This window comes from Toxorhynchites rutilus, chromosome 2, assembly GCF_029784135.1.
Source record: "Toxorhynchites rutilus septentrionalis strain SRP chromosome 2, ASM2978413v1, whole genome shotgun sequence".
Taxonomy (NCBI): Eukaryota; Metazoa; Arthropoda; class Insecta; order Diptera; family Culicidae; genus Toxorhynchites; species Toxorhynchites rutilus.
The window spans coordinates 178854006-178880437 of record NC_073745.1 but is presented as its reverse complement, the minus strand read 5'-3'; the positions used below and the strand labels follow the sequence as shown (position 1 = coordinate 178880437).

Here is a 26432-nt window from a genome sequence, read left to right as displayed (position 1 = left end):
ACCAATGTATCGTTCATTTTTTTCTTTTTCCTTTCCAAGCGTGCTTCATTCTATTTCGCTGCTGCCGCTGGTTGCCCGTTTTGGTCGGTACGATTTGAGGAGCACAAAATGGACCAATCAAAAATGGGCACATAGTGCATTTTGACAACGCTTGATATTTCACAATTATTCAATTATTTATCTCAAGAAAAATGAAATGTTATTCGTTGTGATAGATGCGTAGATATATTTCCTATCAATTGATGCAAAAACCTTTGCGATCTATTGAGAAATGCTCGTGTTATAAGCGTTCTAAATCTTGCATTTTTTCCTACTTGTTCAGTGCCTAGATTTCCATTTCACCCCCTATATCTTCCGGTTAGACGTAGTCCTACGTCAAAACTCGCATACTCTTGTACTTAGTTCTGTCTTACTCGTTTGAATAGTGAGAAATATTTAGAATCATTTTTTATGAACCGTTTCTACAATTGAATAATATTATAATATTATCTTCTATATCTCGGAACAAACCCGAATTTATCCACCTCACCATTAGTATAATCTGAGCTACTCCCATATGGGGTTCTGAAGTTTAATCCTTTTATCCTTCCCATTCTCGTGTAATTTGATATACGAGACATGTGGTTTGATTTAATTATTTAAACAGAAACTGGTCAGCAGCGTCGGTCAGAAGCATAATCCTCATAGAAAACATCTGATGGGTTTCAAGGAATTTGATAAAAGCGGAAAGTGAATCAGATTTTCTTTAGACGGATATCAAAATTATGGAAAAAAAAACTAGAGGAGAATTTAAAAACAGTATCTTGTGAATGCTTCGCAATGATAGATCCATTTTTTCCTTGTTCGAAACTTATTATCACTTTTTTAATATTCTTTCATTCAAAGTATGTCTTCAAAACAATACCGTTGAAAATATCTTTAACGTAAAAAGTTATAACTATCGTCCTGATTCTAGTCTGGTCCGCAAATTGTTAATGTTTGAATTACAAAAAAAAACTAGCTCTGCAATGTTGGAAAAACTTTACAGTTATTATTTTATATTCAAAATATAAACAAATCAATATTATACATAATCAATCATAATGATCGCTACAGAAATGCCAGCAAAGAATCAATTTTCTCCGAACAATAACCGGAACATGGTGCCCATCCAGGAGACCTCATTCAGTTGTACAAAACAACAATATTATCAGTGTTAGAATATGGCAGTTTTTGCTTCCGATCAGCTGCCAGGATTCATATTCTCAAGCTGGAGAGGATACAATATCGTTGCCTGCGTATAACAATGGGGTGTTTGCATTCGACACATACGATGAGTCTCGAAGTTTTGGCAGGAGTATCCCCGCTTTCTCTTCGGTTCACAGAATTATCCTACAGATTTCTCATCCGTTGCAAGATCATGAATCCATTGGTGATTGATAACTCCGAAAATCTACTTCAACTGACTCCTCACTCAACTTTTATGTCTTTGTACCATGAGTACCCTATCCATGAAGTGCACCCTTCATCAGGCATCTCCAATCAAGTTTGCTTTTGCAATTCCTTTTGCAATTCCTCTGTCATTTTTTATCTGTCCATGAGACAAAAAGACGGGTGGGTAATGTCGGGGACATAACCGGAGTGACGTAGGACTATACAATGGGGACAGCTTTTGTTAAATATATATTTTAAATATATTGTTTTATTTTCTTCTCCTACGTGAATACCTACCTATCTACCTGGAAAATGGATTAGTTTACTGTTTACTCTTTATGAATATGTTGATGGTTCTGGAAAGAACCTTTGGTGTTGTGTTTTTGTTATCACTCGATATTCCCATCTTGTTCGATTAAACCTTCCTGTTTAGCTATTGCGTTTGCCACTTGCCACAGCTTTCACAGTTGGAAAAATTTTTCCCATCCAGCTTGTGACATATTGTTCAGTAAATTACATTTAATGCGACGTGCCGGAGAAACACTTTGCCACTCACTGAAACTAATTGTTGCCTTGATGAGCGCCGAACCGAAGCTGCTCTGTTCTTGATGCGGGTTTTCTGATTGTTGTGAGCAGCTTTGCAAGCCAACTCGAGCACTCCGACGGCCGAAACTCTATAATCGGTGTTAAGTATACTGGTGCTCCTGTTAGAGATGAACCAGCCTTTGGCTGAAAATCTCTTTAATAAAGAAAGAAAAAAAAAATACTGGTGCTCCGGCACCAATCCGTTCGGCCTAGTTACCCTTGCGGAGCAATCAGTGAATGCGACCAACAGGGAACTGGAGACCTGCACGGTTCGAGTGAGACTTTGCCTTTCCCTTAACTTGTCCTCCTTTGTTACGTCCACGATGCCGATGCCGTACAACCACACGGGTTTACGGTTTGAAAGAAAATAAGATATTTTTTGGGGTCCGCGTGTTTTATACTCTAGCGGTACACACTCACAGGATAGAGACAAATCGGCAGACTAAGCCAGAGGGGCGAGTCCAACGAGACGAACGAATGGCAAAAAAATACATTCATTATGATTTGTTCGCTCGTTGGATTCACATGCAGGCTAAAAAGGGTCCTTTTCAGGATCACAAAATTATCTTCAATCTAAAGAGTTTATTGTTTTGTTATCACTCGATATCCCCATCTTGTTCGGCTAAACCTTTCTGTTTAGCGATTGCATTTGCCACTCGCCACAGCTTTCACAGTTGGAAAATTTCTTCCCATCCAGCTTGTGACACATTTTACAGTAAATTACATTCAATGGCACGTTGCATTACCACCACTCAGTATCGGATTGGAGGTAATTTTAACCTGTAATTGAACATTTGCGATGACAGTGGTACAGTGTCGACTTTCAATGTGGGGTCATAATTTGGACCCCGAACTCTATGTTTACAAAAATGTCGAACTAAATATGTCGCATTACAGGTCCGTCCAATTGGCTAAATGTCGAGATAAGTGTAAATTACTGTACTTTCAATCTAGAAGCAATTTAAGAATTGGTGAAAATCAATAAGCTCAGAACAACTGCCAAATTCACATACTTATCATATCCTGGCAAACAAATTATGAAAAAATCAATTTGTGTTTTATTATTATTTTGGATATTGTTTTAGAAAGCATTGAACTGTATTTCCTAATCTCTTTTTTGGAAGGTTTAATGGCCCTAAAAAGCGCTTTGTTTTATGGAATGGTTCCAATTTAGAAAAATTAGTAATCGTGGTTTTGAAAAAAAACATTTCGAACGCCCTCGATGCCGCCTTGTTCTGGATTTGCCACCAAAGCAGTTTGTATAAAGAACAAACTTTTTTATTCTGCTACCTGATGCCGTTTTGCGATTGCGTTTGCCACTCGCCACTCGCTGCAACTGCCTGTTGTCTTGATGTCCATCGAACCGAATGTGTTCTGTTCCGAATGCGGGTTTTCGTATCGTCGCGAGCAGCTTTGCCAGCTAACTCGATCACTTCGGCGGCCGAAACTATATAACGCCGGCTAGGTGGACTGGTGCACTAGTACTAACGCGCTCGGCCTAGCTACCCTTACGGGGAACTCCAGATCAACACGGTTCGAGCGGGATTTTGCCTTTCCCTTCATTTTTCCTCCTTTACCATGTCCAGACATGGCTGCTTGGGTTGGTTTGTTGATGTGTTGTGATGCGAACCGATGTGGTGTACGGTTTGAATGAGAATGATCGTTACAGCAGCGGAGCGGAGATTTTTAAGCTTACTGGCTGGCTCAAGAATTACGCATGTGTGAGACTGCGACCGATGTTTCGTTCATTTTTTCCTTTTTCCTTTCCAATCGTGCTTCATTCTATTTCGCTGCTGCTCTGGTTGCCCGTTTTGGTCGGTACGATTTGAGGAGCACAAAATGGACCAATCAAAAATGGGCACATAGTGCATTTTGACAATGCTTGATATTTCACAATTATTCAATTATTTATCTCAAGAAAAATTAAATGTTATTCGTTATGATAGATGCGTAGATATATTTCCTATCAATTGATGCAAAAACCTTTGCGATCTATTGAGAAATGCTCGAGTTATGAGCGTTCCAAATCTTGCATTTTTTCCTACTTGTTCAGTGCCTAGATTTCCATTTCACCCCCTATATCTTCCGGTTAGACGTAGTCCTACGTCAAAAATCCATGGAATACAAGATCATCTACAATCCAATGTTATTCAGTCGATATTTTCGGAAAACTGACGGTTTATTCATAAACTGGTCGGCATCTTCAATGAAAATTTCAGTGCCTCTTTCAAACTCAAACATCCTTGTACCGTGTATGTCGCTGATCTGGGTGCGAAATACTACACACTAGCGATCATTGAAACATTGCCTATCGACCATTATTTTATTTTTTCAGACAGTCTCAGCTCTATTGGGTGTTTAGGTCGAAAAATTATTCAAGATTACCTTAGCATGGGCTTCCTCTCATTGCTCGATTCCGGGGAATGAGAAAGCGGACTCGTTAGCTGAGGTGGGCGCATCAGAAGGCACACTTTTTGAAAGGCAATTTTTTATAATGAATTTTTCCACATTCCTCGTCAGCACACGCTCGTAAGTTGGCAGCGCATGTGGAGTAAAGATGAGTTCGGTCGTTGGTTACACACGATTATCTCTAAGGTCTCGACGAGTGCATAGTTCAAGGGGTTGAATGTAGGTCGTGATTTCGTTCGCGTGATATCTCGGCTTATGTCCAATCACTACAACCTAAACGCGCATCTCTATCGCATTGGGCTCGCAGCAAACAATCTTTATGATTGTGGCGATGGCTACCACGACATCGAGCATGTTGTCTGGTCGTGTATCCGGTTCCATGCTGCCCGCTCTCAGCTTTCCATAGCATTGAGGGCACTAGGCAGACAGTCGGATATCCCCGTCCGGGATATCTTAGGTAGCCGGGATCCTGATCTTCTACTTCATCTATACCTGTTCCTCAGAAACGCCGATGTCAACGTTTAATGATGTTTCCTTCGTTGTGTCCCTGTTTCATATCCCTCCTATCCGATCTATAAACTTTTAATTAGTCGCGGCAATACATACACATACTCTTTACAGATACACAGGTCGAAGGTTGTGCAGGCCACTGATCATTCAACAAGAGCCAAAGGTTGTACCGCTCATGACAAATCTACACGAGCTGAAGATTGTACCGCCCAGTGACCATTCTACCCTGGATTCCTCGAGTCAAGAGAGATGTACCACGATTGATATGAGGTACAGACTAGGGGGCGTCGCTGATTAATGGTCAGTTGCACCCCAATAGGAAGTATCCCGTGTCGGCCACACATACAGAGCACTGGAGAATGCAACATCTCAATTATGAGAATCTTTGATATACTAACCTCGAGCCAACCGCGAGTAATCGGTTACATATTACTAACATAGTCGTAAGACAAAAATTGTCAAAATATTGAACTCCCGGCCCCGTCAGACTAACGCCATATGTGCCTTAATAAAATATGGTGTTGGTGTTGCAACTCTCTCTTAGTCTAATCCTAAAAATAGAAACAAAAAAATTCTGTTCATTCAGGACAATCGGAAGTAGACCTTCGCCATGTTCCAATGGGTCTACGGGAACTACATTTTTAATCTTTAATTACATCCCATAGCGCATTTACCGAATCCAAATAAACAAATTGACGTTCTGGATACGTCAGAATTCCGTTCTAAAAATGCCACCAGGCGGGTAAATTGCTGTTTATTTATCTTTTGTTTCTTGAACAAGACAAGACAAGATTCAAAATGTTAGCAAAAAAGCCAAATAAATACGAAATGAGGGGCTTAGAATGAAAGGGATGTAGGTGATTTGATCGATTTCTCTACATCGACTCTCTGTTTTGGACATAGCTTAGCCTCAAATACATTCTCAGCTGTATTAGACAATGTGGAAGATAGGTCAGAACCTCACCTATCAGATTCTATAGCAAACCTAAATTGGAACGTTTTTGCAATTGAGTTATTAACTAAAGAAAAAGTTGATGAAGAGAAATCGATCAAGTCACCTACACCCCTTGCATTCTAAGCCCCTCAAATTAAACATACTCCATTCCGCGTGACTAGCTTTCACCATCTGAAACACAAACAAAGTGACAAATATACCAGTTTTTTTCCGTGACATGACAGTATCGTGGTATTCATAATAACACCGAGTTCAAAAAAGTTGTCACGACGGATGAACTCTTCTGGATTCTTCACACACGGTGACAGCCGTAGTAAGATTGTATACAATTCGCTTCGTTTTCACCGTGAAGTGACGTTCGTGGGAGAGCGAGTAGAGCAGTATACGGGAGTGGACGTGTGTTTTCTTACTCCGCGATGTCTCCTCTGTGTGCTTGTTTCTTCTGTCGTTTAAGTGTATTATAAATCGTGAAACCAATGAAAGTGTTCTATTTATTAAGCTAAGCTGAAAACCAGTGGAATTTGGTTGAATTCGTTGGAGTGATTGTGGAAATAAGTATGCACAGTAACGCATCAAATCGGGTGAAGCCATTTTTTTTAGCTTGCATTTGTCTCCGATCGTTATGCTCCTAATTTTTTTTTCGCTCTTCGCCGCTCCCAAGTGTCGTGCTCTCCGTTTCGCAATTTACTCTTAGTCGGTGTGCTTTTGATTTCGTATAGTGCTTTCAGCCGTCGCGCTCTCGGATTCCCAATGAGCTTTCAATCGTTTCGCTCTCGGTTACGCACAGTGCTCTCAATCGTCGCGTTCTCGACTGTGGGTATCGCAATGCGAATTTTTAGTGCCGCAGTGAATGTATCACTCACCACAAAAGGAATCGCTGACATGTGAAGACCTAGGATAGCAAATAAGTTTTCTATCTAACGATAGCACCCCTCTCTCATACACATACATATTGAATTTGTATTTTTTTCTTCACACATCTACAGGTAACATGTGAAGTAGTTTCATTAATTCATCAGTTCATTTGTCTCATTCAAGAATTCATAACTTTGAATTCTGGAAATCAGATATTGAATGTCGTATCTCGAACATCGTATTTCATTTCAGATATCATAATCAGGTACTGGTTAGCAACGGCAAAACAAACGCGTAGTATAAAATTAAATATGTTTGCATATTGATCAGGCCCTGTGTTATTCGTGCAAAGTAGGGTAGGTTTGATGCTTACTGTGTGTTGTGAGTGATTTCAGTTTTTGGATGTTAGGATCAAGACTTATATAATTCAGACTTTTGCCTTATGTAATTCTTCGATTTATTAATTAATTAATTCTTCAACCCTTTACTAAGTTTCAAATCACAAATCATATGGTTCAATATAACGGAATATATGGTGGGTCGATTGGTTACAGAGGTTCTCTCGGTTGCAATGTCGGGTTCCCCGCAGAAGGCCCTCCGCCGTCGCGATTAGATTCCTAATCGTGACGGCGAGTGATGTCATTGCAAGGGGCCTGATGGGGTGACCGGGAGGGCTCGATTGTTACTAGAGAGGTTTTTTTTCGGTGACCTTCTCAGGTTTTCCAAAAATAACCAAATTAAAGTTGCGATACAGAGAGCCTGATTACGAGCGTCACTTCACGGTGAGAGCGAGAAGATTTATATGCAAGGTTTCATACACTTCATCTCGTTTTCGCCGTGGGGTGATGTTCGTGATCAGGCCCGAAGTAGGCGTGATGAACAGCGAAACATATCGCCGAGTCGTTTGGCCTTGGAGGAGTTCTCTCGGTTACCTTCTCAGGTTTCCCAAAGTTATTTTTCTGCGATGAAATTTCGACTAAAATAATCAAATAACAATAGCTGGTCCAATAAATTGTTTAGACTTTGCTTCTCAGGTAACTTAAAGATAATCTCTGCTACGCGTTGTGACACATGAAGTTTTTGTTTCGTCAAGTAGTCAATAGTTCGCGTTTACATAATCACATCACTTACCGCAGTGAATCCTGATTTTTCTTAACCATTCCCACTAACAACTATCCCTTCCATGATAAACGCTAGGGAACCACGCTATAGAGGCGACCCTTCTGGCCTTCGGGCGGCGAATATCATACTAACATTCCTTCCCTTCCCCTGGTGCCTGTAAGGACGTGGCCGGCGTCGTTATTGACCATTTAAAGCTCGAATTACCGAAAATTGCACAACGAGAATGATTTGCTAGTCCCATGCGTCATTCTGTGTGTTCTTTGTGCAATTTGGTTGGTTCAGGTCAATCACGGAGAGCAACTACGAATTGTACAGTCTACCCAAGCTCAAGCTCAAGCTCAATTCGCTTCGTTTTCACCGTGAAGTGACGTTCGTGATCAGGACCATTATTTACTGCCGACCTTGTTTCTTCAAATATAGACTGCCCTGAACTCTTTCGGTTGATCAATTTAAATATTCATCGTCGTGTATTAAGCTCACACAGCTTTTTACACATACTACCTGCACGAACCAATTACGGTTATAACGAACCTGTAACAAGTATGTGTCGTGTGTTTAATCGTTGTAGTTTATGTTTCGATTTCCATCTGTCTCATGCGTCCCTTTAAAAGCTCTATTCTGTGACACTTGTGTAATAGTTAGATGTAGCTCGTTGTAGAAATAGTAGTAGTTGTAGTAATAGCAGTAGATTTATGTTGATTAAGGCAATCGTTAGGCATGTTAACATTTGTAAATAAATAAATAAAAAAAATAATCAACAGATACTGTAGAATGGTTCATGAATAGTTGAAGAAAGGTTCTGTGATTTGAAGCCGAAGAAACATGAGAGGTCTTAGAAATATGTATAAAAATCCATAGGGTGTAATTTTTAATTTTTATCCTGAGCTGTTGAATCCACTCCAAGTACAAGGTTTTAACCGTCTTGACATATTGGTTCTACTGCTCAATCCAGTATAGAAACAATTGAGAATATGAGCCATGAAGATTATTCATATTTCATTTCGATTCATTTTTGTGATGCGATGTTATGCCGATCTCAGTAAGTCCTCGCATGATAATCGCTTCCATCCTCCTAGTATTGATATAGTTTTTCGCTGTACAATTGCCCATGTTGTCGCAACCAGGAAGCCACTCGCCCCGTCAGCTAACTGGACTTATCTTTAACAAACCGTGCGTAAACTGGGCTGTAATGCAGTTATATATCAATAATAGACGTCATCTTCAATTTGAAGCATTTCTTTTGCTGTTTTCCAGCCTAGTTAGTGAGCAAAATTTGATAATATGGTTGATTTTACGGTCCAGTCAACGAAAAATCACTGTATGAGTGACACTTACATCGTTGCTTTGGTAGAATCTTGCATGAAACTTGAGTGATGCATGAAATCTTGGATCTGATTACACCGACATTTTTACATTCGAAAAAGATCTCGTTCTAACGGATTAGTACGAAAACGAGGATATATTTTCGAATCTGTTCGAATAAATTCGCTCGAACGAAAGTCAGCTACGACCGTAAATAAAAATAAGGGTGTATAATTAAGTTCTCGATATATGATTATCTTAAATACAGATCGGACTTCAGTATATACAGACTCGATTATATATGATTCGATTATACACTGCGTTTCACAACTATAGAACTACTATTTTTTTCTGAATTCCCATAGATATGTAAGAAGTCAATTGAATTGAAATATATCCACTGATCATCCAACAAGAGCCAAAGGTTGTACCGCTCATGACAACTCTACACGAGCTGATGATTGCGCCGGCTAGTGACCATTCTATCCTGGATTCCTCGAGTCGAGAAAGACGCACCACGCTAGATATGGGGTACAGACTAGGGGGGCGTTGCTGATTAATGGTCAGCTGCATCCCAATAGGAAGTATCCCGTGTCGGGCACACGTACAGAACATCGAAGACTGCGACATACCAATTATGAGAACACTTGTAATACTAACCTCGAGTCAACCGCGAGTAATCGGTTACATATTACTAACATAGTCTAAACAAACATTGTCAAAATATTGAACTCCCGGCCCCGTTAGGCTGACGCCATATGAGCCTTAATAAAATATATATTTTGGATAAAAAAAAAAAAAATTAAGCCGTAGTCGATATAAGTGGATTCGACACTCCTGTTTTCTTTGGTATCGGAGCATTTTTTTCGTCTGAGTTGGCCTTGAACGAAGTAAATAGAATACCAGGTATATTACTCCCTGCTTTGTTTATGAAGGAGCAGACGAAGAAAAAAAAAACAATTTTAAGACCATCGATTGAATACATCTCAACGGTTTTATCATCTAAACAACTTATCTATTGGAAAACGATGAAAATATATCCTGATTGCTTCGTCACTTCTAATTCTGATGTTGTTCCGGCATCATAGGACGTTGCATTTCGATATTTTGCGGAAGCAAACAAAAAGTGATCACTATGATATTGAGGAAAAATCACATAAAACCTTACCTGCAATGAAACCCCGTTACACTTTCATATTTGTCGTCAGATCAACTTCAAGTGTGTCACAAACGGAGATTTTTTTTCAAAATTAGCTTCTTTTCCTTTGATACAGACGATGTAACATACCTGATATTCTATTTACTCTGGGCTCTGAGATTGGCGTAGATTTGTATAAACAAAGGTTATGAACGCGAAAGTTAGGCTAAGGTTATTTTGGATTGGAGTACGCACGGAAATTTGATTGTACGAAGAGAAACAAACAAATTTGTTCGATAGAAGCTGACGAATTCGACCGAAGCAAGGGGAAGCAATGTAACCACACCAATACAACTCAATGTGGTTGTTTACTTTCACTTTTGCATACAATTCGTACGACCATTTTTCTGCATCCAGTGTCACCGCCGCCTTAGAGTTTATGAAACATCAAAATAAATTTGCACTAGAACAAATTTTTTTTCGGTTGTTACTTACTGTAATTTGGATAGCGGTACATAAGGACATCAATGTATACTTGTTCCACATTTCTTTTCGCAATAAATCTATGGTATGAAAATAGAATATTTAGTATTAGATGAGTTGCCTGGTACATGGAGATATGCTTTTTTTTTAAATATTAAATTGCCATACATTACGATATCCTAGCCATTTAGTAGTAATGTGAAAAATTGAATTTACATCTGATTTTACAGGAAAAACTAAATACAAAGCTTTATCCTAGGACCAGCTGTTCTCGATATATGATTATCTTAAATACAGATCGGACTTCAGTATATACAGACTCGATTATATATGATTCGATTATACACTGCGTTTCACAACTATAGAACTACTATTTTTTTCTGAATTCCCATAGATATGTAAGAAGTCAATTGAATTGAAATATATAGTGTAGAATACAATAACTATCATCATTTATGAGACTAGCTATTTCTATTTAATTGTTGTGTTCAGGCGCGAAACCTTAAAAAAACATAAACCCCAATGTTCCATAACTATAGAACCAGATGGAAAAACTCTCACTTCTTTACAAAATTGACGTCAATTTCACATGAATTACGATAAGTTTCTAATTTGTAGATCATCTTTAGTTCTTAATCAGTTGAAATAACACATTCGGGGTGGTTACGACCAAGCTGCGCCATGTTGTAGTGTGTACCTCGTTCTACACAGAAGATAGGGGTAGTGGGGGCAAAGTGGTCACCTGCTTGTTTGGTAGTATAACTATTGACTATAGATACCGTATTGATAGTCACCTTATGTTTGATGAATTTATTGACTTTTGAGTAGAGCTGTCGTATGTCAAAATACAAATAAAAACAGAAATTCTCTCTCGATAGCCATTTGGCCGTAGATCTGTGCGCATGGAATCTAAGGAATTTCTCATGAAATTTAGTTTATTCAATCTGTTTGGACGACTTTTCACATATTCTAGGAGAGGTGAACAGATATTTTGTTTAATCTCAGCGATTAATTAGTATAGAAATTATTTTCATGTTTGGGGGCAAAGCAGTCATAGGAGAATAACAACTTACAATGTTCTGTTTACTAAAGCTGATATACCTCATCACATTCTGCCCTTGAATAAGATCCTTTTGTGGCTTTGACCCTGGATAAATATGACATTCCAACTAAACGAAGCCTTATTATGCGGAACGTTGTGTTTCTTACTACATTTTTGTATGCATGAGAAAATTTAAATTGAGAATCTAAGTGAATAGGCCAAGCTTACTTCATACATGTACCTACTATAACAAATATGATTTGAACAAATTTGGACAAAAAAAACGCATAAATCTATCCCATTTATCTTGATATGTGCGGGTGACCACTTTGCCCACACTAGGTGACCACTTTACCTCCAAGCAAAAAAAAAGTTCGATTTTTCACCTTTTTTTCTAATGACGAAAAGTGTACTATTTTGAATAATATTCTTCGAAAAACGGGATTTAAATCGGTATGTGAAGTTTTGATTTGGTAAACAAGCTGACCAGTCCAGAATCTGAAGCCCATATTCGTTAAACCCAGAATTGGAATTCTTCAGAATGCAACAAGATTTTTGTACCCAGTTGAGTTCCCACTCCTTGTGCACACACGCGCTCTGGCGAATGAGCACGCTCCGAAACACAGATGTTTGGTTGCCAGCGCCGTGGGCGCAAGCCCAGTTTTAAGCTGAGTTTTACGCTGAAATTCGCGCCGTGCTTCGCGCTTGAATCTGGATTGCTCTCTCTGTTGAGATTTTTTTCTTCACACAAGCGCATACGGTTCAAATGGGGGCGCGCTGTTGTTTTTATGCTTTGCTTAGAACGAACGAAGACTAAGCGGGCGCTAGAATTTGATGTGTGCACTTCTGACTGTTCATTCGTGTTGATGAGAAGCTATCTAAACCAGCCCTTTTTGAGAAAATTCTCCCAAAACCACAAAAATCCCATTTTCAATTATGTGAGTCTCAAAAAGAATGTGGAAGCTAATCCCATGGGTTTCACTATTCCAGGAGAACTTCTCTGATAAAAAAAATCAACTTGAATAGAATTTATTCATACTGGAAGGACTTACGGAACGTGTCATGTAATTTTTCAACTCGTAACTTTGCAGGCGACAATTTGATGGTTTGGGGAGAATTTTCTCAAAAAGGCCTGGTTTAGATAGCTTGTCATTAACACGAATGAACTGTCAGAAGTGCAACGAAGTACTTCAGAATCATTTATTGCTGTTTTTGCATCAAAAACAATGTGAGAATTGGGTAATTTGGCATCAATTCATAAAATCCGGAATGCTATGGCATAGTTTAATGAATAGGGGCTTCAGATTGGATTGGACTGGGCAACTTGTTTACCAAATCAAAACCCCGTCAGGAACTTATGAGGAGTGATCGGACGAGTAGTAGATGCAGATGGGGGCAAAGTGGTCAGTGGAGGATCACTACTGACAATGTTCTATCTTCAAAAACTGATATACATTATCACCTTCTACTCTTAACTGGGTTACTTTTGCGGTTTTCACCCAAGAAAAATATGCAACCCATACCAAAACGAAGCCTCATTATGAAATACGTTATGTGTTTCCTACTACGTTTTTGTACGTATGAGAACATTTCAATTACTACTCTAGGTGAATAGGCTCATTTCACACATGTACCTACTATTTCATTGAAGGCACGAAAACTGCTTTACGCCGACGACCTGAAGATTTACCGATCTGTCGCTTCCCACCTCGACTGCTGTGCACTTCAGGCGGATATTAACGAACTGCAAAAATGATGCCTTGAGAACGGTATGGAACTGAATGTAAAAAAAATTAAGTCGCCGAAAATCTCGAATCGAATTCGTATACCAAATCGGGCCCGTACCTCTGGAGTGTGTTGTTTCCATCAGCGATCTCGGCATGATCATCGACAATAAACTGCGCTTCAACGAACACATCAACGTAACCACCGCCAAAGCGTTCTCAGCCCTAAGGTTTGTTCGACGTAGCACCAGCAACTTCCAAGATGTTTACGCTATGGAGGCACTATACTGCTCATTGGTTCGTAGTATCCTGGAGTATGCCGTAAGTGTGTGGGCTCCATTTCACGCTACCCAAACACTCCGAATGGAGAGAGTTCAACGTAGTTTCTTTCGTTACGCCTTCCGCTCTCTACCGTGGTCTGACCCAATGAACATGTCCGATTATGAAAGCCGCTGTAGACTCATCGCTATCGAAACGCTTGCCTCCAGACGTTCGAATCTACAACGCCTTTTTGTTTTCGATTTGATTTCTGGAAACATCGACTGTCCATCATTGTTGTCCAGTGTTTCATTTTATGCGCTTGCCCGTCAACTTCGTGAGCGTGACTTACTGCTCATTAGACGACATAGAACCTCTTATGGTCTCAATAACCCGTTGGATGTTTGTCTTCATTTGTTTAATAGTGTTTGTGCAGTGTTCAAATTTGATATGTCCAAAAATATGTTTCAAAATAGGATTAAGGCTTTATCGGTTTAAGTTCAGTCTGTGGAATTGTTCATTAACATTCGTGACGTTGCAAATAAATAAAAAAATAATGATTTAAACAAATTTGGGCAAGAAAACGCATAACTCTATACCTTCTACCATGATTTGTGCGAGTGACCACTTTGCCCCCCACAGCTGACCATTTTACTGCCGTTCTACGCATAGTTGTCCCAAGTTCCAAAATCAGCAACTGAGAAAAACGCAATCAAACGCTGAAAGCGTGACATAAAATCCTTGTTCTTGAACCGATTCATTTAAAATGGATTTACAAAAAAATACATGGGGGGACACTTAAACTTAGAATATCAACATGGGAAAATCGAGCTTGATATTGTTTTTTTAAGCTGGGAACACAATAAGTTTTTTCGTGTTTTTCCGAAAGATTGTGCATAAAAACATCGTTTTAACATGTAAAGTACATGGGACAACTGTGCGTAGAACGGCAGTTTACCTTTAAATTATGAATGAGGTAGCAGTCATCTTGAAAAAAAAATTTAAAAAAATGAAGAGGGTCGTGTCAGAATTGGTCATTTTTCGGGTGATCTGCGCGCAACTACATATCGCAACGAAAATGAGAGAACACTTTGTAAAATCATTCTAATTAAAGAAATTAAGAATTAATATGCTTCCTTCATTTTTCAGCTGTATCGTCATTGAGTTACGAGAAGATATGTGTTCTTTTCAATATTGCTGCACTTCAAAGTGCCGTAGCTGCAACGCAGAGCTTGGACAGTGACGAAGGCTTGAAACTGGCAGCTAAACTATTCCAGCAAAGTGCCGGAATTTACTCACATTTGAAAAGTGTTGCTCCCGCAGCGATTAACCAAGATCCAACCACAGACTTATTGCCGGAGACCTTGAACGCATTGGCGAGTATCATGTTAGCCCAAGCGCAAGAAATATTCGTTTTTAAAGCAATCAAGGATAATATGAAGGATTTAGTGATTGCAAAGCTGTGTTGCAATTGTGAGGAAATGTATTCTGAAACGCTACGACTGATGCAGAAAGATTCTATCCGTACCGTTTGGGACAAAGATTGGATTCCAACGATAGCCGGCAAACAAGCGGGGTTTCACGCCCTCACTATGTTTTATCACAGCTTAGTGTCTAGAAATAATAAAGCAGTTGGAGAAGAGATTGCACGATTGCAGAAATCTGTGGAATTATTTAAAATTGCACAATCTCGTTCAGGTAAGCTAAATTTTCTAGAAGCATATCAGGCAAGAGCACAAAAAAATCTCACAGAGGCAAAAAAAGACAATGACTTTATTTATAATGAAATCATACCCGATATCAATGTCCTGTCTGGCCCTGGCAAGGCTCAACTTGCTAAAAATATTCCGCTTCCCAGCACTATGAGCCAAAACTTTAAAGATTTGCTCGCCGATCTTGTTCCTGTTGCTCTGCATCAAGCTATAGCTGCATGTGAAATGCGAAAAAATGAGATTGTGAACGGAGAGATTATGAAACTACGCGAAGCTACACAAAAACTGAACAGTTTACTCACCAGCTACAACCTACCTGCTGCAATTGAAGCAACTGAAGATGGATCCAGTTTACCACCTTCTCTACTAGAGAAAGCTAACACCTGTCGCGAAAAGGGAGGCATCGAAAGTTTACAAAAGATGGTGAATGAGTTGCCGGAATTACTCAATCGAAATCGGGAAATTCTAGACGAGGTAAGTTACATAACATATATTATTCTTTGAATTATTCATAGTCGGAATCCAGATGCTTGAATCATGTAGGATTCTCCTACATTAGTGCTTGGAATGTTTTCTTTCTCTTACCTTACAAGCCTCAATGACGACAAAGACGAATTCTACACAAAGCTAGAACACGAATATAACCGCTGTCCAGAACGTGACGATTATCATCGGATATTTTAATGCTCAGATTGGTAAAAAAGTGGGGTTCATCCTGTAATTGGTATTTATAGCGTACACCAGTAGACTTATGAAAGCAGCTTAAGACTCATCTATTTTGCCACCTCGCAGAATATGGTCTTCCTCTTCTTTGTTTTTAAGAGGCTATAAACTTTGCAGTTCATTCGGCTCAAAAAAAATATGGTCGTATGTAATATCTTCTTCCAGAAGAAATTACTCTACCGTTACACTTGGAAGTCACCAAATCAAACAGAATTGCAGATCGACCATGTACTGATAGATGGTCGTCATGGTCTCAAAGATAACTGACGACAGAACCTATCGAGATGCTAGCATCGGTTCGTAACACTACCTAGTTCTAGTGGTTTAGGTGGGCCCAAAACTCTCTGTTGTAAACAACATACGGTACCGATATAATCTTACGCGATTGAAGCAAGCAAATGTCCGGAAGAGATCGAACTTAACGAAGCTCCTTTTGAGGGCTGTTGGAACATACTTAAAACAGCTGTTAACAAGAACGTAGTAGAGAATACCCTAGGTAACGTGGAACGAAGACGTTGGGACAAGTTGTTCGATAGTAAGTGTTGGCAGGACAGGATGTTGTGTCCAAGAAACGACAACATTAATGACGTAGAACTACGCTGTTATTTTGTTCCAGTCGCTTGTGAATAACCTTGTTTTACAATACGACGAAATTTTAGAAATAACTGTTTAGTAGAATGGTTTGGTCGCCCTGGAATGGTTTTTCATTGTAGCATCAGTTGACGATAATTGATTGATGATTCATTTTTGTCATCGCAGAACAATACACAAGCTGATCGCATATCGCTCTTTGTTTCATGTCAATGCATTGAAAATTTACCTCGAACGCCGGTGGCCTTCTTCGCAATTGACATACACTCGGCTACAGCCGATTATATACTTGTGGCACCAGCACCATTATTACACATCTCATAACTACATCAATCATTCTTTGGCACCGAATGGAAACAACAACAATGGCAATACTTGCAAGTATCAAACATCATGCTACATGTTATCACATACAAAATTCTAACCAATCACATACAAAATTCTAGAACGACATTTACTTTCTTGGTGACTAAATAAACGAAATAAATTCTGTCTGTCAATCTCAATAATCTTGCATTGCTTCCGTGTGATCAAGATTAGCGAAATGCCATCCTTGTTGTTTGCGAGTGGCACGCGAACCCAAATAACACACAACATTCCAGCACGACATTCACTATGAATTAGGCTTAAATTTCTCAAATAATTATGTGCGCACAATCTTAACGACTGCTTCCCCATAGCGTAAGTTCGATGCATTGATGCAATGTCAAAGGCACCAACGTAGCCCTTATGATGACGGAAAACAAACGATTTTAACTGCTTCGAATAAAGGAAAAGTCTATTTGCCTGGGATTTCAGCATAGCGAAGATGCTGTTTGTACATACAGCCATTCCATGCCAAACCGATAGAATGGTCTCAGATTTTTTGCGAAAAGTGGTAGTTTTGTTCTTTATCGCAAAATATTAGACCCATATTTTCATATACCCGGAGCAAGTGCGCTATATTTTTTATATTTTTTCTTGAAAGCTGAGGTTTTTCGCATAACATATCCAAAAACTAGAGATGTGTTATTTTTCATTTTTAAGTTATGATTTTTCAAATTTAACCGATGGTTCAAAAATCCCTTCCCAAAAACGCTTCACTATAAAAAAACAGATATAATCAATAGTCAAGAATTATTTTTCTCGGGAATGTAATATTTTTTCAAGAAGTCTAGCTCATTGGCATTAATTTGATATGCTGATCATCTGATTCGGTCCGTTCGAAAGTTATATTTTTTTGAAGTCATCTTTGAAAAAAAGTAATTTTTCAAACCACCCTATAATAGAAATGGTCACCCCACCGAAAAAATAAAAAAATACGGGTCTAATTTTTGCCGATAAAGAACAAATCTACCACTTTTCACGAAAATATGAGAACCATTATATCGATTTGACATGGAATGGCTGCATACGGGTTATGGAGCACCCACACAAAGCCATATATCGATGGTTTGAAGCAACTAAATATACACTTATACACAATTTGGATTTTATCGACGGTGTAATGGATCAGAATATTTACTTGAACACCCTGAAGGAAAACATGAAGCAAAGCGTCAACAAAATGTGATGGAATCGAGTATATTCAAGTTTTGCCAAGACAATGACCCAGGGTTCAAGACATAAAGTTCGCACATGTTTACATTACAATTACTCAAGTTATTAATATTTCTCTACAATCTTTTTTTTTTTCTTTCTTTATTAAAGAGATTTTCAGCCAAAGGCTGGTTCATCTCTACCTCTCTCTACAATCTTCCGACATCAGTCCCAGTCAAAAACTGAGAAAGTTATCTGTGTAGGAAATTTAGAAACCATTAATTTTCTAAAAATAACGATTTTAAAAACCACTTGATGAAAAAAATGATAAATATTCCTTCCGAATACACCAAAAAATTCGTAGATAAAGCCAAAAACAACTAAAGATAGTTGAAATGAACAAGTGATACCATACTAATGATGGAATTCGGAAATTGGTCAACGCCTTCGAAATCGAGTAGAGATTTCAACCAGCGTACGATTATGAGTTTGAGTAAATTTTCATACGTTAGCACATACATACGCCATTTTTAGAGAAATAAAAACCATTATTCTGAAAACAGATAGTAAACCTTTTAACTCACATATGACATATGACTTTATCTAAATAGAATGGGAAATGAGATCTGAATGGTGGAGTACGGTTACGGATTTGAGTCACTGTATATAGCAAACAAATCTTAGGAAGATTCCGATTCGTTTGGTATGTAAGTCGTCAAAATCTGTTCTCGACCAAAATAGTTATTAACGTTAACTTTATTTCATAAAAACGTGACCTGTTTTCTGATTTGACACCCTTAATGAAAGACGTAGTTCTACGTCAAAAATGAACGGGGTGTGGGAGCTAATGCTACGTCAAACTGCCCGTCAGAACGTTCTGGAGCTGATGAAAGCACCGCTAGGAAGAGCAGAGGAGTTTGAAGAGCTAGAACAGCTGAACCGTTATCATGAGACGCACAAATTCTACCGGAAACTCAATGCATCTCGAAAGAGCTTACTACCGCGAGCAGAAATGTATCGGAATAAGGAAGGGCGTATTTTGACGAATGATCGTGAAGAGGTCGAAAAGTGGAGATAACCAGGGTTGTCAAATAAAATTTTCAAAAATCAAGAAGAATGAAAATAACGATCAGGAGAAATCAGGATATCTCATATGGGGTTTTCCGGAAAGTTCGTGCCGAATTTTGGGAAAACAGCATTGCATATATTCAATTTTATTCTACATTCTTATTATTCTGTTCTACAATCTTTCGCCATCTTCCACGCAACTTAAAAATTCTATCCCCCCGGACATGTTTGTTTTCTCGTATTTTTTATGCTGGCCATAGAGTTCAAGTTCTCGCCATTAAGAGAATGCTGTTGGAATCTTCTGATCGTTCATATATTTTTCACAAAAACCTACAGCTCACAGTGAATTGCAGAGGAATGAATATTCAAAGTTCCTTTGAATTCATCATCCACACTTTGGACTGAACCTTTCTTTATTTATTATACAGTCTTTCAGATTAAAACGCTCATGCAAAAAAAATCGAATAGCTCCTTATAATTTTTTTTTCGCTCCATCGATGGTGACACTGCGTTCCCCACTTCGGGAATATTATCATATTCGACTATTCGTTCAGTCTGATCGAATCGGATTTAGTGTCAAAATGTACAATTTACAAGAACGTGTATTTTAAGTGAAATCGTATTACTCGAGTAACCGAAGTCCTCATAAAACTTTGTCATCTTTTGGTAAGAATCTCAACATTTCTCGTCGTCGATTACTTCCTCTGGGGGTACGTGAAGAACCGTTGCTATATTAATAAGCCACAAAACATGGAGGAACTTAAAGAAGAAATAACTCGTATTTTCCACAGCATCGAAGTCGTAATTTTAGAGTCAGGGCCCGAATTCTCCGAAGGTGAGAAATGAAGACCGACACTACTCTCAGTAACTTCGCTTCGACTAGAACTGCTTCGACAGTTGCCGTCAACGAAAAGTGAATTGACTAGAAAATGAATTGACTAGCGAGGCTGACTGATTGACTAGACCAGTCAGTGGTTATTCTATCTGACGCAGTGATCCCTGAGAAAATTTAGGTGGCCAAAACTCAGATTTTTCAGCTAGAAACCCAATTTTTGGTAGACTGGGGTTTTCGGATACGCTGAGTTAATTTTTCAACTCGGTTTCACCAAAAAATTGGGGAGGAGGGCAAAATTTCAAATTTTCAGTTTTATCGTGTTTGATATCAAAATGTATGTTTTCGGATACGCAGAGTTCATTTTTCAACTCGGTTTCACCAAAAAACAAAAAAAAAGGAAAAAATTGATTTTTCGAACCATTCCTTAACTTTGAAAAATCGTAATTCAAAAACGAAAAAAATGCCTCTCTGGTTTGTTATGTGAAAAATCCTCAGATAAAATATAAAAAAATTAGCTGACCCGGCAAACTATGTTATCAATATTTATGTTATCAATACCCTCAAACATTCACGTTTTCTTACTAAGCGCAAATTCATGAGTCCAATCAAAGAACTGTTCTTTGATTGATCTTCTAATCGACCCCATTGAATTTACCTTTCACTGAAAAAATCCTAGTACTTCTACCAAAACTCATCATTATAATATCAGATTATTTTCAGACACAATTCTCGTTCAAGATTTTTCAACCACTTCCAAATAACATGTTTCTCCGTTACATGGAATAAATGTTTGACACAGAAAATATGATAGAATAAAGACAGACCCCTCCCCTCGTCTCCCCTTAGAGAGGGGGGAGGACTGTCTATTCACCATAGAAACGTTTCGTGCCCCCTAAAATCTTCACATGCCAAATTTGGCTCCATTTGCTTGATTGGTTTTCGAGTTAGTAGAAATTTGTTTTTCATTTGTATGACAGCCCACCCTAAAGAAACATGCCAAATTTGGTTTCGTTTGCTTGATTAGTTCTTGCGGAAATGTATGCTTCATTTGTATGGCAGTCCCCCTCCCCCTCAGAGAGACGGGAGGAATGTCTATTCATTATAGAAACGTTTTGTGTCCCCTAAAACATTCGCATGCCTAATTTGGTTTCATTTGCTTGCTAAATTTTCGAGTAATGCAGAAATTTGTGTTTCATTTGTATGGCAGCCCCCTTTAGAGAGGGGGATGGAGTGTCTAGCCACCGTAAAAACATTCATTGCAGTATATAACCTCCACATGTCAAATTTCGTTTCATTTGCTTGATGAATTCTCAAATAATGCAGAAATTTGTGTTTCATTTGTATGGCAGCCCCCCCTTAGAGAGGGGGGTGGAGTGTCTAACCACCATAGAAACATTTATTACACCCCAAAACTTTCACATGCCAAATTTCGTTCCATTTGCTTGATTAATTCTCGAGTTCATGTCGATCGGTTCAGTAGTTTCCGAGTCTATAAGAATCAGACAGACAGACAGACAGACAGGAATCCATTTATATATATAGATAGATAGATATAGCGCCCTTGGTCCCGACCCTATGAAAATGATAAAAAACGAATACAATAAATAATAACGAGAACAGATTTCGAATTTTCTGCAATATACATTTTCTCTTCGCCTATCTATTCATTCAGATTCTAACTAAATTCTTTCTTCTTCTTCTAGGCTGAACGTTTGCTAAACGATGAAGGAGATTCCGATGAGCAACTAAGAAATAAATTCAAGGAACTATGGACACGAACGCCGTCTAGTAAACTAACGCAGACATTCCGAGAAAACTGTGAAACGTATCGCAAAATTATAAACAATGCCATTACGGCAGACAAAACAGTGCGAGAAAAATTCGAGGTGAATCGGAATGGGATTGAACTATTGTCTAAAACACCAGAACAGTTGTCTGAAGAAATTCCTATCAGTGTTACAAAGAATAACATTTCAAATTCATCTGCTACGCAAAAATTGAGAGCCTTAATTGAAAACGTAGATAAAATAAAGGCCGAAAGAGATGTTATTGAATTGGAACTACGATCAGCTACTATTGATTTGAAAGATAAATTTCTCGCTGCACTTGCATCTGGAGAAGCTATCAATGAGCCTGCGTTATCGTTAGCTGAAATTGGAAAAAACATTTCTCCTTTACAAGGGCAAGTGCAAGACAGTCTCTCTTGCCAAGAAACATTGATGCGAGATATTAAAGACGCTCAAGAACAATTTGTAACTGAATCTGGATCGTCCGATCAATCGAAAGATTCATTCCTAACTCAACTTGCAACGGCATATGATGTGTTTTCCGAACTGCAGCAGAACTTGCGCGACGGAGTCAAATTTTACAACGATTTGACTCAATTGTTAATTACGTTCCAGAACAAGGTTTCTGATTATTGCTTCGCTAGAAAAACAGAAAAGGAAGAGCTGATGAAAGATCTAACCCAGCAAGCTAGTAAACAGATACAACCACCCACATCTAATGTACTTGCACATTTAAATCCCACTACTCCAACACAAGGTAATATCATTTGTTGAGCTATCCAACATATTGCAAGAAACAACCTTTTATATTGTACAGAGCTTGCAGCGAGTTCTGCTCCTCCGCAACCTACGCCGTATCCAACGCAGATGCACGGAATGCCTATACCATATGGAGCAACGCCCAATGTTCCATATCCAACGTACGTGCCACCTCCGATGCCACAAGGTTTCAATCCCTATGCAACGCTTCCATACCCAAGTACAACTCAAAAATAAAAAGAAGTAAATTTTTATTCATCGATTTTTTTTGTTTGGTTACAGATGCCTATCAGGGTTTTCCCCAAGCGCAACCAGGTGCATATTATGGAACTTATCCTGGTGCATACGCCAGTCAGCAACAAGCGCAACAACCGCTTCAAAACCCAAACAAGCCTTTTGGTTGGTAAAGTTTAAGCGTTCCGATTACTGGACTTGACCTTGGAATCTACAATACCGAAAAGATGCATGCATTAAATGCTATTTCATCGTTTACCACATGTTGATTTTGATTTGATGATTTTATATATGCTACATTTTCAATAGTTGATGTTATCGAGAGAAAAAGTATAGTTAACCTACATTATGGAATAAATACATAAATCAATAACCTATGTATGAAGGAAACAGAATATGAAAATGAATACAATTGACAACTAAATGAGCTCAATTAATTTTATATAGAATATTGTCTGCCAGGCAACTTTTGGCACACATCAACGATGAAACGATTGGAACACTTTCCTCCAAATTTGAAACAAAAGTATCTGGAGGATGGGCTTCAACGGTGACACCTTCAGGGTGTTTTAATAAAGACATTCAACTTGAAATTGAAATAAAACAAAGATAAATTGTGTATCGTGATGCGTCTCTCTTAACTACAGGAATCCAGGGTAGAATGGTCACTGGCCGGCACAATCTTCAGCCAGCTCGTGTAGAGTTGTCCGTTTGTGCGGTGTTGTGTAGCAGTTCTAGTGACGCTTTGCGGATGACTCAGCTGGAATCGGATGGACTCGGTGCGGAAAATCAATACTCATGGTTGCGCGTACGAAAAATAACTTTCACTTTATTTGGTCGCTAGCTAAATTGAACTTTATGGGATCGCTAGCATGCGATCATGTTGCTTTATTAAGTCTTGCAACACTTCATTTTATCTACAAGTGAAATTTTATGTCGTGTTTTTTTTTCGTTGTTTGTCGTGTTTTTTAAAGCCTTTAATCTTGTTTTCGTGTTATCATTGTTTATTAGTGTTCTATTGTGGAATCTGTTCGTTTCTATATCGAAGTTTTGCTTTTTCGGGAATTCGAAGATTATGCCGTACAAAAATTTCGAGCTTCACCGAAGTCCAAAAAGCCTACTATACCGTTGCTACCACCAGAAACTATATCCCTTCCAATCGTGCCTATTTTGGATTTGAATTTGATTCCTCTAGCCCGGGACGCAACAGTTTAAGTCGTTCGGAAGGCCCCTGTCCCCCTATCACAGTCGTGTCCCACCCGTCATCGGCCAGCTCGTCCCGAATCTGTGTTTAGAAATGGAAATGGGGTCTTACAGTACATTAGCACAGACGAGTACAACCCTTCATACATCAAATTCCTACCTGATACTCGTCACGGTTCTAGTCACATCTCGTCACCAAGAATGACAATGTCATATAGTCATCGTTCATCCGGTCGTCTATGGTTACTTCCAACGGAATGCACGCAAAACTGCATAATGGAAGCTCCCACGCCACCCGGCACAGTCGAGCACCGCTGTCGTCGCTCCGCTGACTTTTCCTGCCATCCAAGACGGCTTAAGTCAGAGCGACATAGTGTCACAGAGCGTGTTGGGTGATTGCATGCCATTTGAAGAGCACCAATCTAGTAGTGAGTTTAGATCCTCCTGAAGCACACAGCAGTCCAGCGACGAGGATACGGCACGATAGATCTTAAGGTCGTCTGCATACATCAGACAATCGAAGCGAAGAAGACTGCAGATGTCGTTGACAAAAATGTTGAAAATGAGTGGTCCTAAGTGGCTGCCCTGTGGCACTCCAGAGGGGATGTTGAATGTGCCAGACATGGCACCATTGAACTTAACGAACCCCTCGCGACTTGTTAAGTAAGAGCGCGTCCATTTAGTGATCCAATCCGGCAGGCCTATGCCTCTCATTTTATCAACAGCTATCGCGTGCGGAACTTTGTCGAAGGCTTTGGCAAAATTTATATAGACTGTGTCGACCTGTTTCCGTTTCTCGAGCTTCCCAACAGTACATGCACAAACGTCATCAGGTTTGTAGTAGTTGAGCGACTTTTCATAAACCCGTGCTGTCTATCTGATATAACATGTCGAACGGAGCGGTAAATGACGTCATGTGCCATTTTCTCTAGAACCTTACCTAGACAATTCAATATTGAGATCGGGCGATAGTTGGCGACATTGTGGATATTGCCGCTTTTGTGGATTGGTGAAATCGATGCGATCTTCCATGCCTTCGGGAACACTCCATCAGATAACGACTTATTGAAGAGAATCGACACGGGGAGCGACAACGATGTGGCGCATTGTTTTAACAGCAATGGTGGTAGGCGATCGGGCCCTGCGCCTTTCGATATATCTACAGATGAAAGCGCCGTCTGAACGTCACTAGGTGACAATGCAAGGCGAGGGAGATGAAGGGTGTGAGAAGAGTTTAGTTCGCTTTCAACGACGGATGGCTCATTAGTGTAAACGCTGCTGAAAAAGTCAGCGAAAAGGTTCGCAGACTCACGGTGATTGTTGGCTTGGCGCTCGCCGTAGAACAAATCCGAAGGGGATCCATGGTTTTCCTTCCTACTCTTGATGAAGGTGCAGAAAGATGACGGCTCGCTCAAAATTTCTTTCCAAACGGTTGATGTGGTTGCGAAATGCAGCGTTCTTCAATTAATTGCTTTGCCTTTGCCTGGACCTTTATGAATTAACCGTCAGTAAAGAGCATTTCATCACATCTAACTTCCCGATATTTCGCCGAAATTATCGGTGGAATAACATCGGAGCGTAGATGATCTGGGATTCCAGGGAGTTTTTGACGCATGGACAGATAAAAAATGACAGAGGAATAGCAAAAGTATGGGAAGCAAACTTAGTTGGAGATGCCTGGGGAAGGGTGCACGTCGTAGGTATGGTACTTATGGTATAATGACACAAAAGTTGACTATGGAGCCAGTTGGAGTAGATTTTCGAAGGATGATGAATCTGTAAAATCATTCTGTAAACCGAAAAGTAAGCTGACTGAAATGTACAACGAGCGAAGATAGCGGCTCGGAGTTGGGGCCCAGGGAAGAGAAATCCTGCGAGAGTGGCTGTGACGGGTTGCGAGTCAAGTTGAAGGGGAAATCCTAATCGGTACACGTCTTGACGGATAAACGGATGCTTGTGCGATTTATGTGGGTGCGAGCCCCACATGACGTATGGGTTAACCCGTCCCAGATAAAGCTGGTAGAGCTTTCCTAAAAGTATCGTTGTGACGCTTGCGTCAACCTGGAGCGCCTTCTAATCGATGTACAAACCCTAGGAGAGCAGCTGTGACGTGGTGCGCGTCATGTTTGAGGGCATTTCCTAATCGACGCGTTATTTGGAAGAGATATCCTGCGTGTGTGGCCGCGACAGGGCGCATCTCACGTTC

General features: G+C 39.4%; 1 protein-coding gene across 1 annotated transcript in view; it reads left to right on the top strand.

Moving 5' to 3' along the window:
* The window catches only part of LOC129770000 (programmed cell death 6-interacting protein), a 50645-nt gene extending 27003 nt beyond the window's left edge, over nt 1-23642 (top strand). Inside the window, exons 3-6 of the mRNA XM_055772572.1 lie at nt 14946-15982; nt 21947-22787; nt 22848-23009; nt 23072-23642. Coding sequence (XP_055628547.1) covers nt 14946-15982; nt 21947-22787; nt 22848-23009; nt 23072-23196 — 2165 coding nt within the window. The 3' untranslated portion in view covers nt 23197-23642. The remainder of the gene's footprint in view (nt 1-14945; nt 15983-21946; nt 22788-22847; nt 23010-23071) is intronic.
* The last annotated feature ends 2790 nt before the right edge of the window (nt 23643-26432 follow it).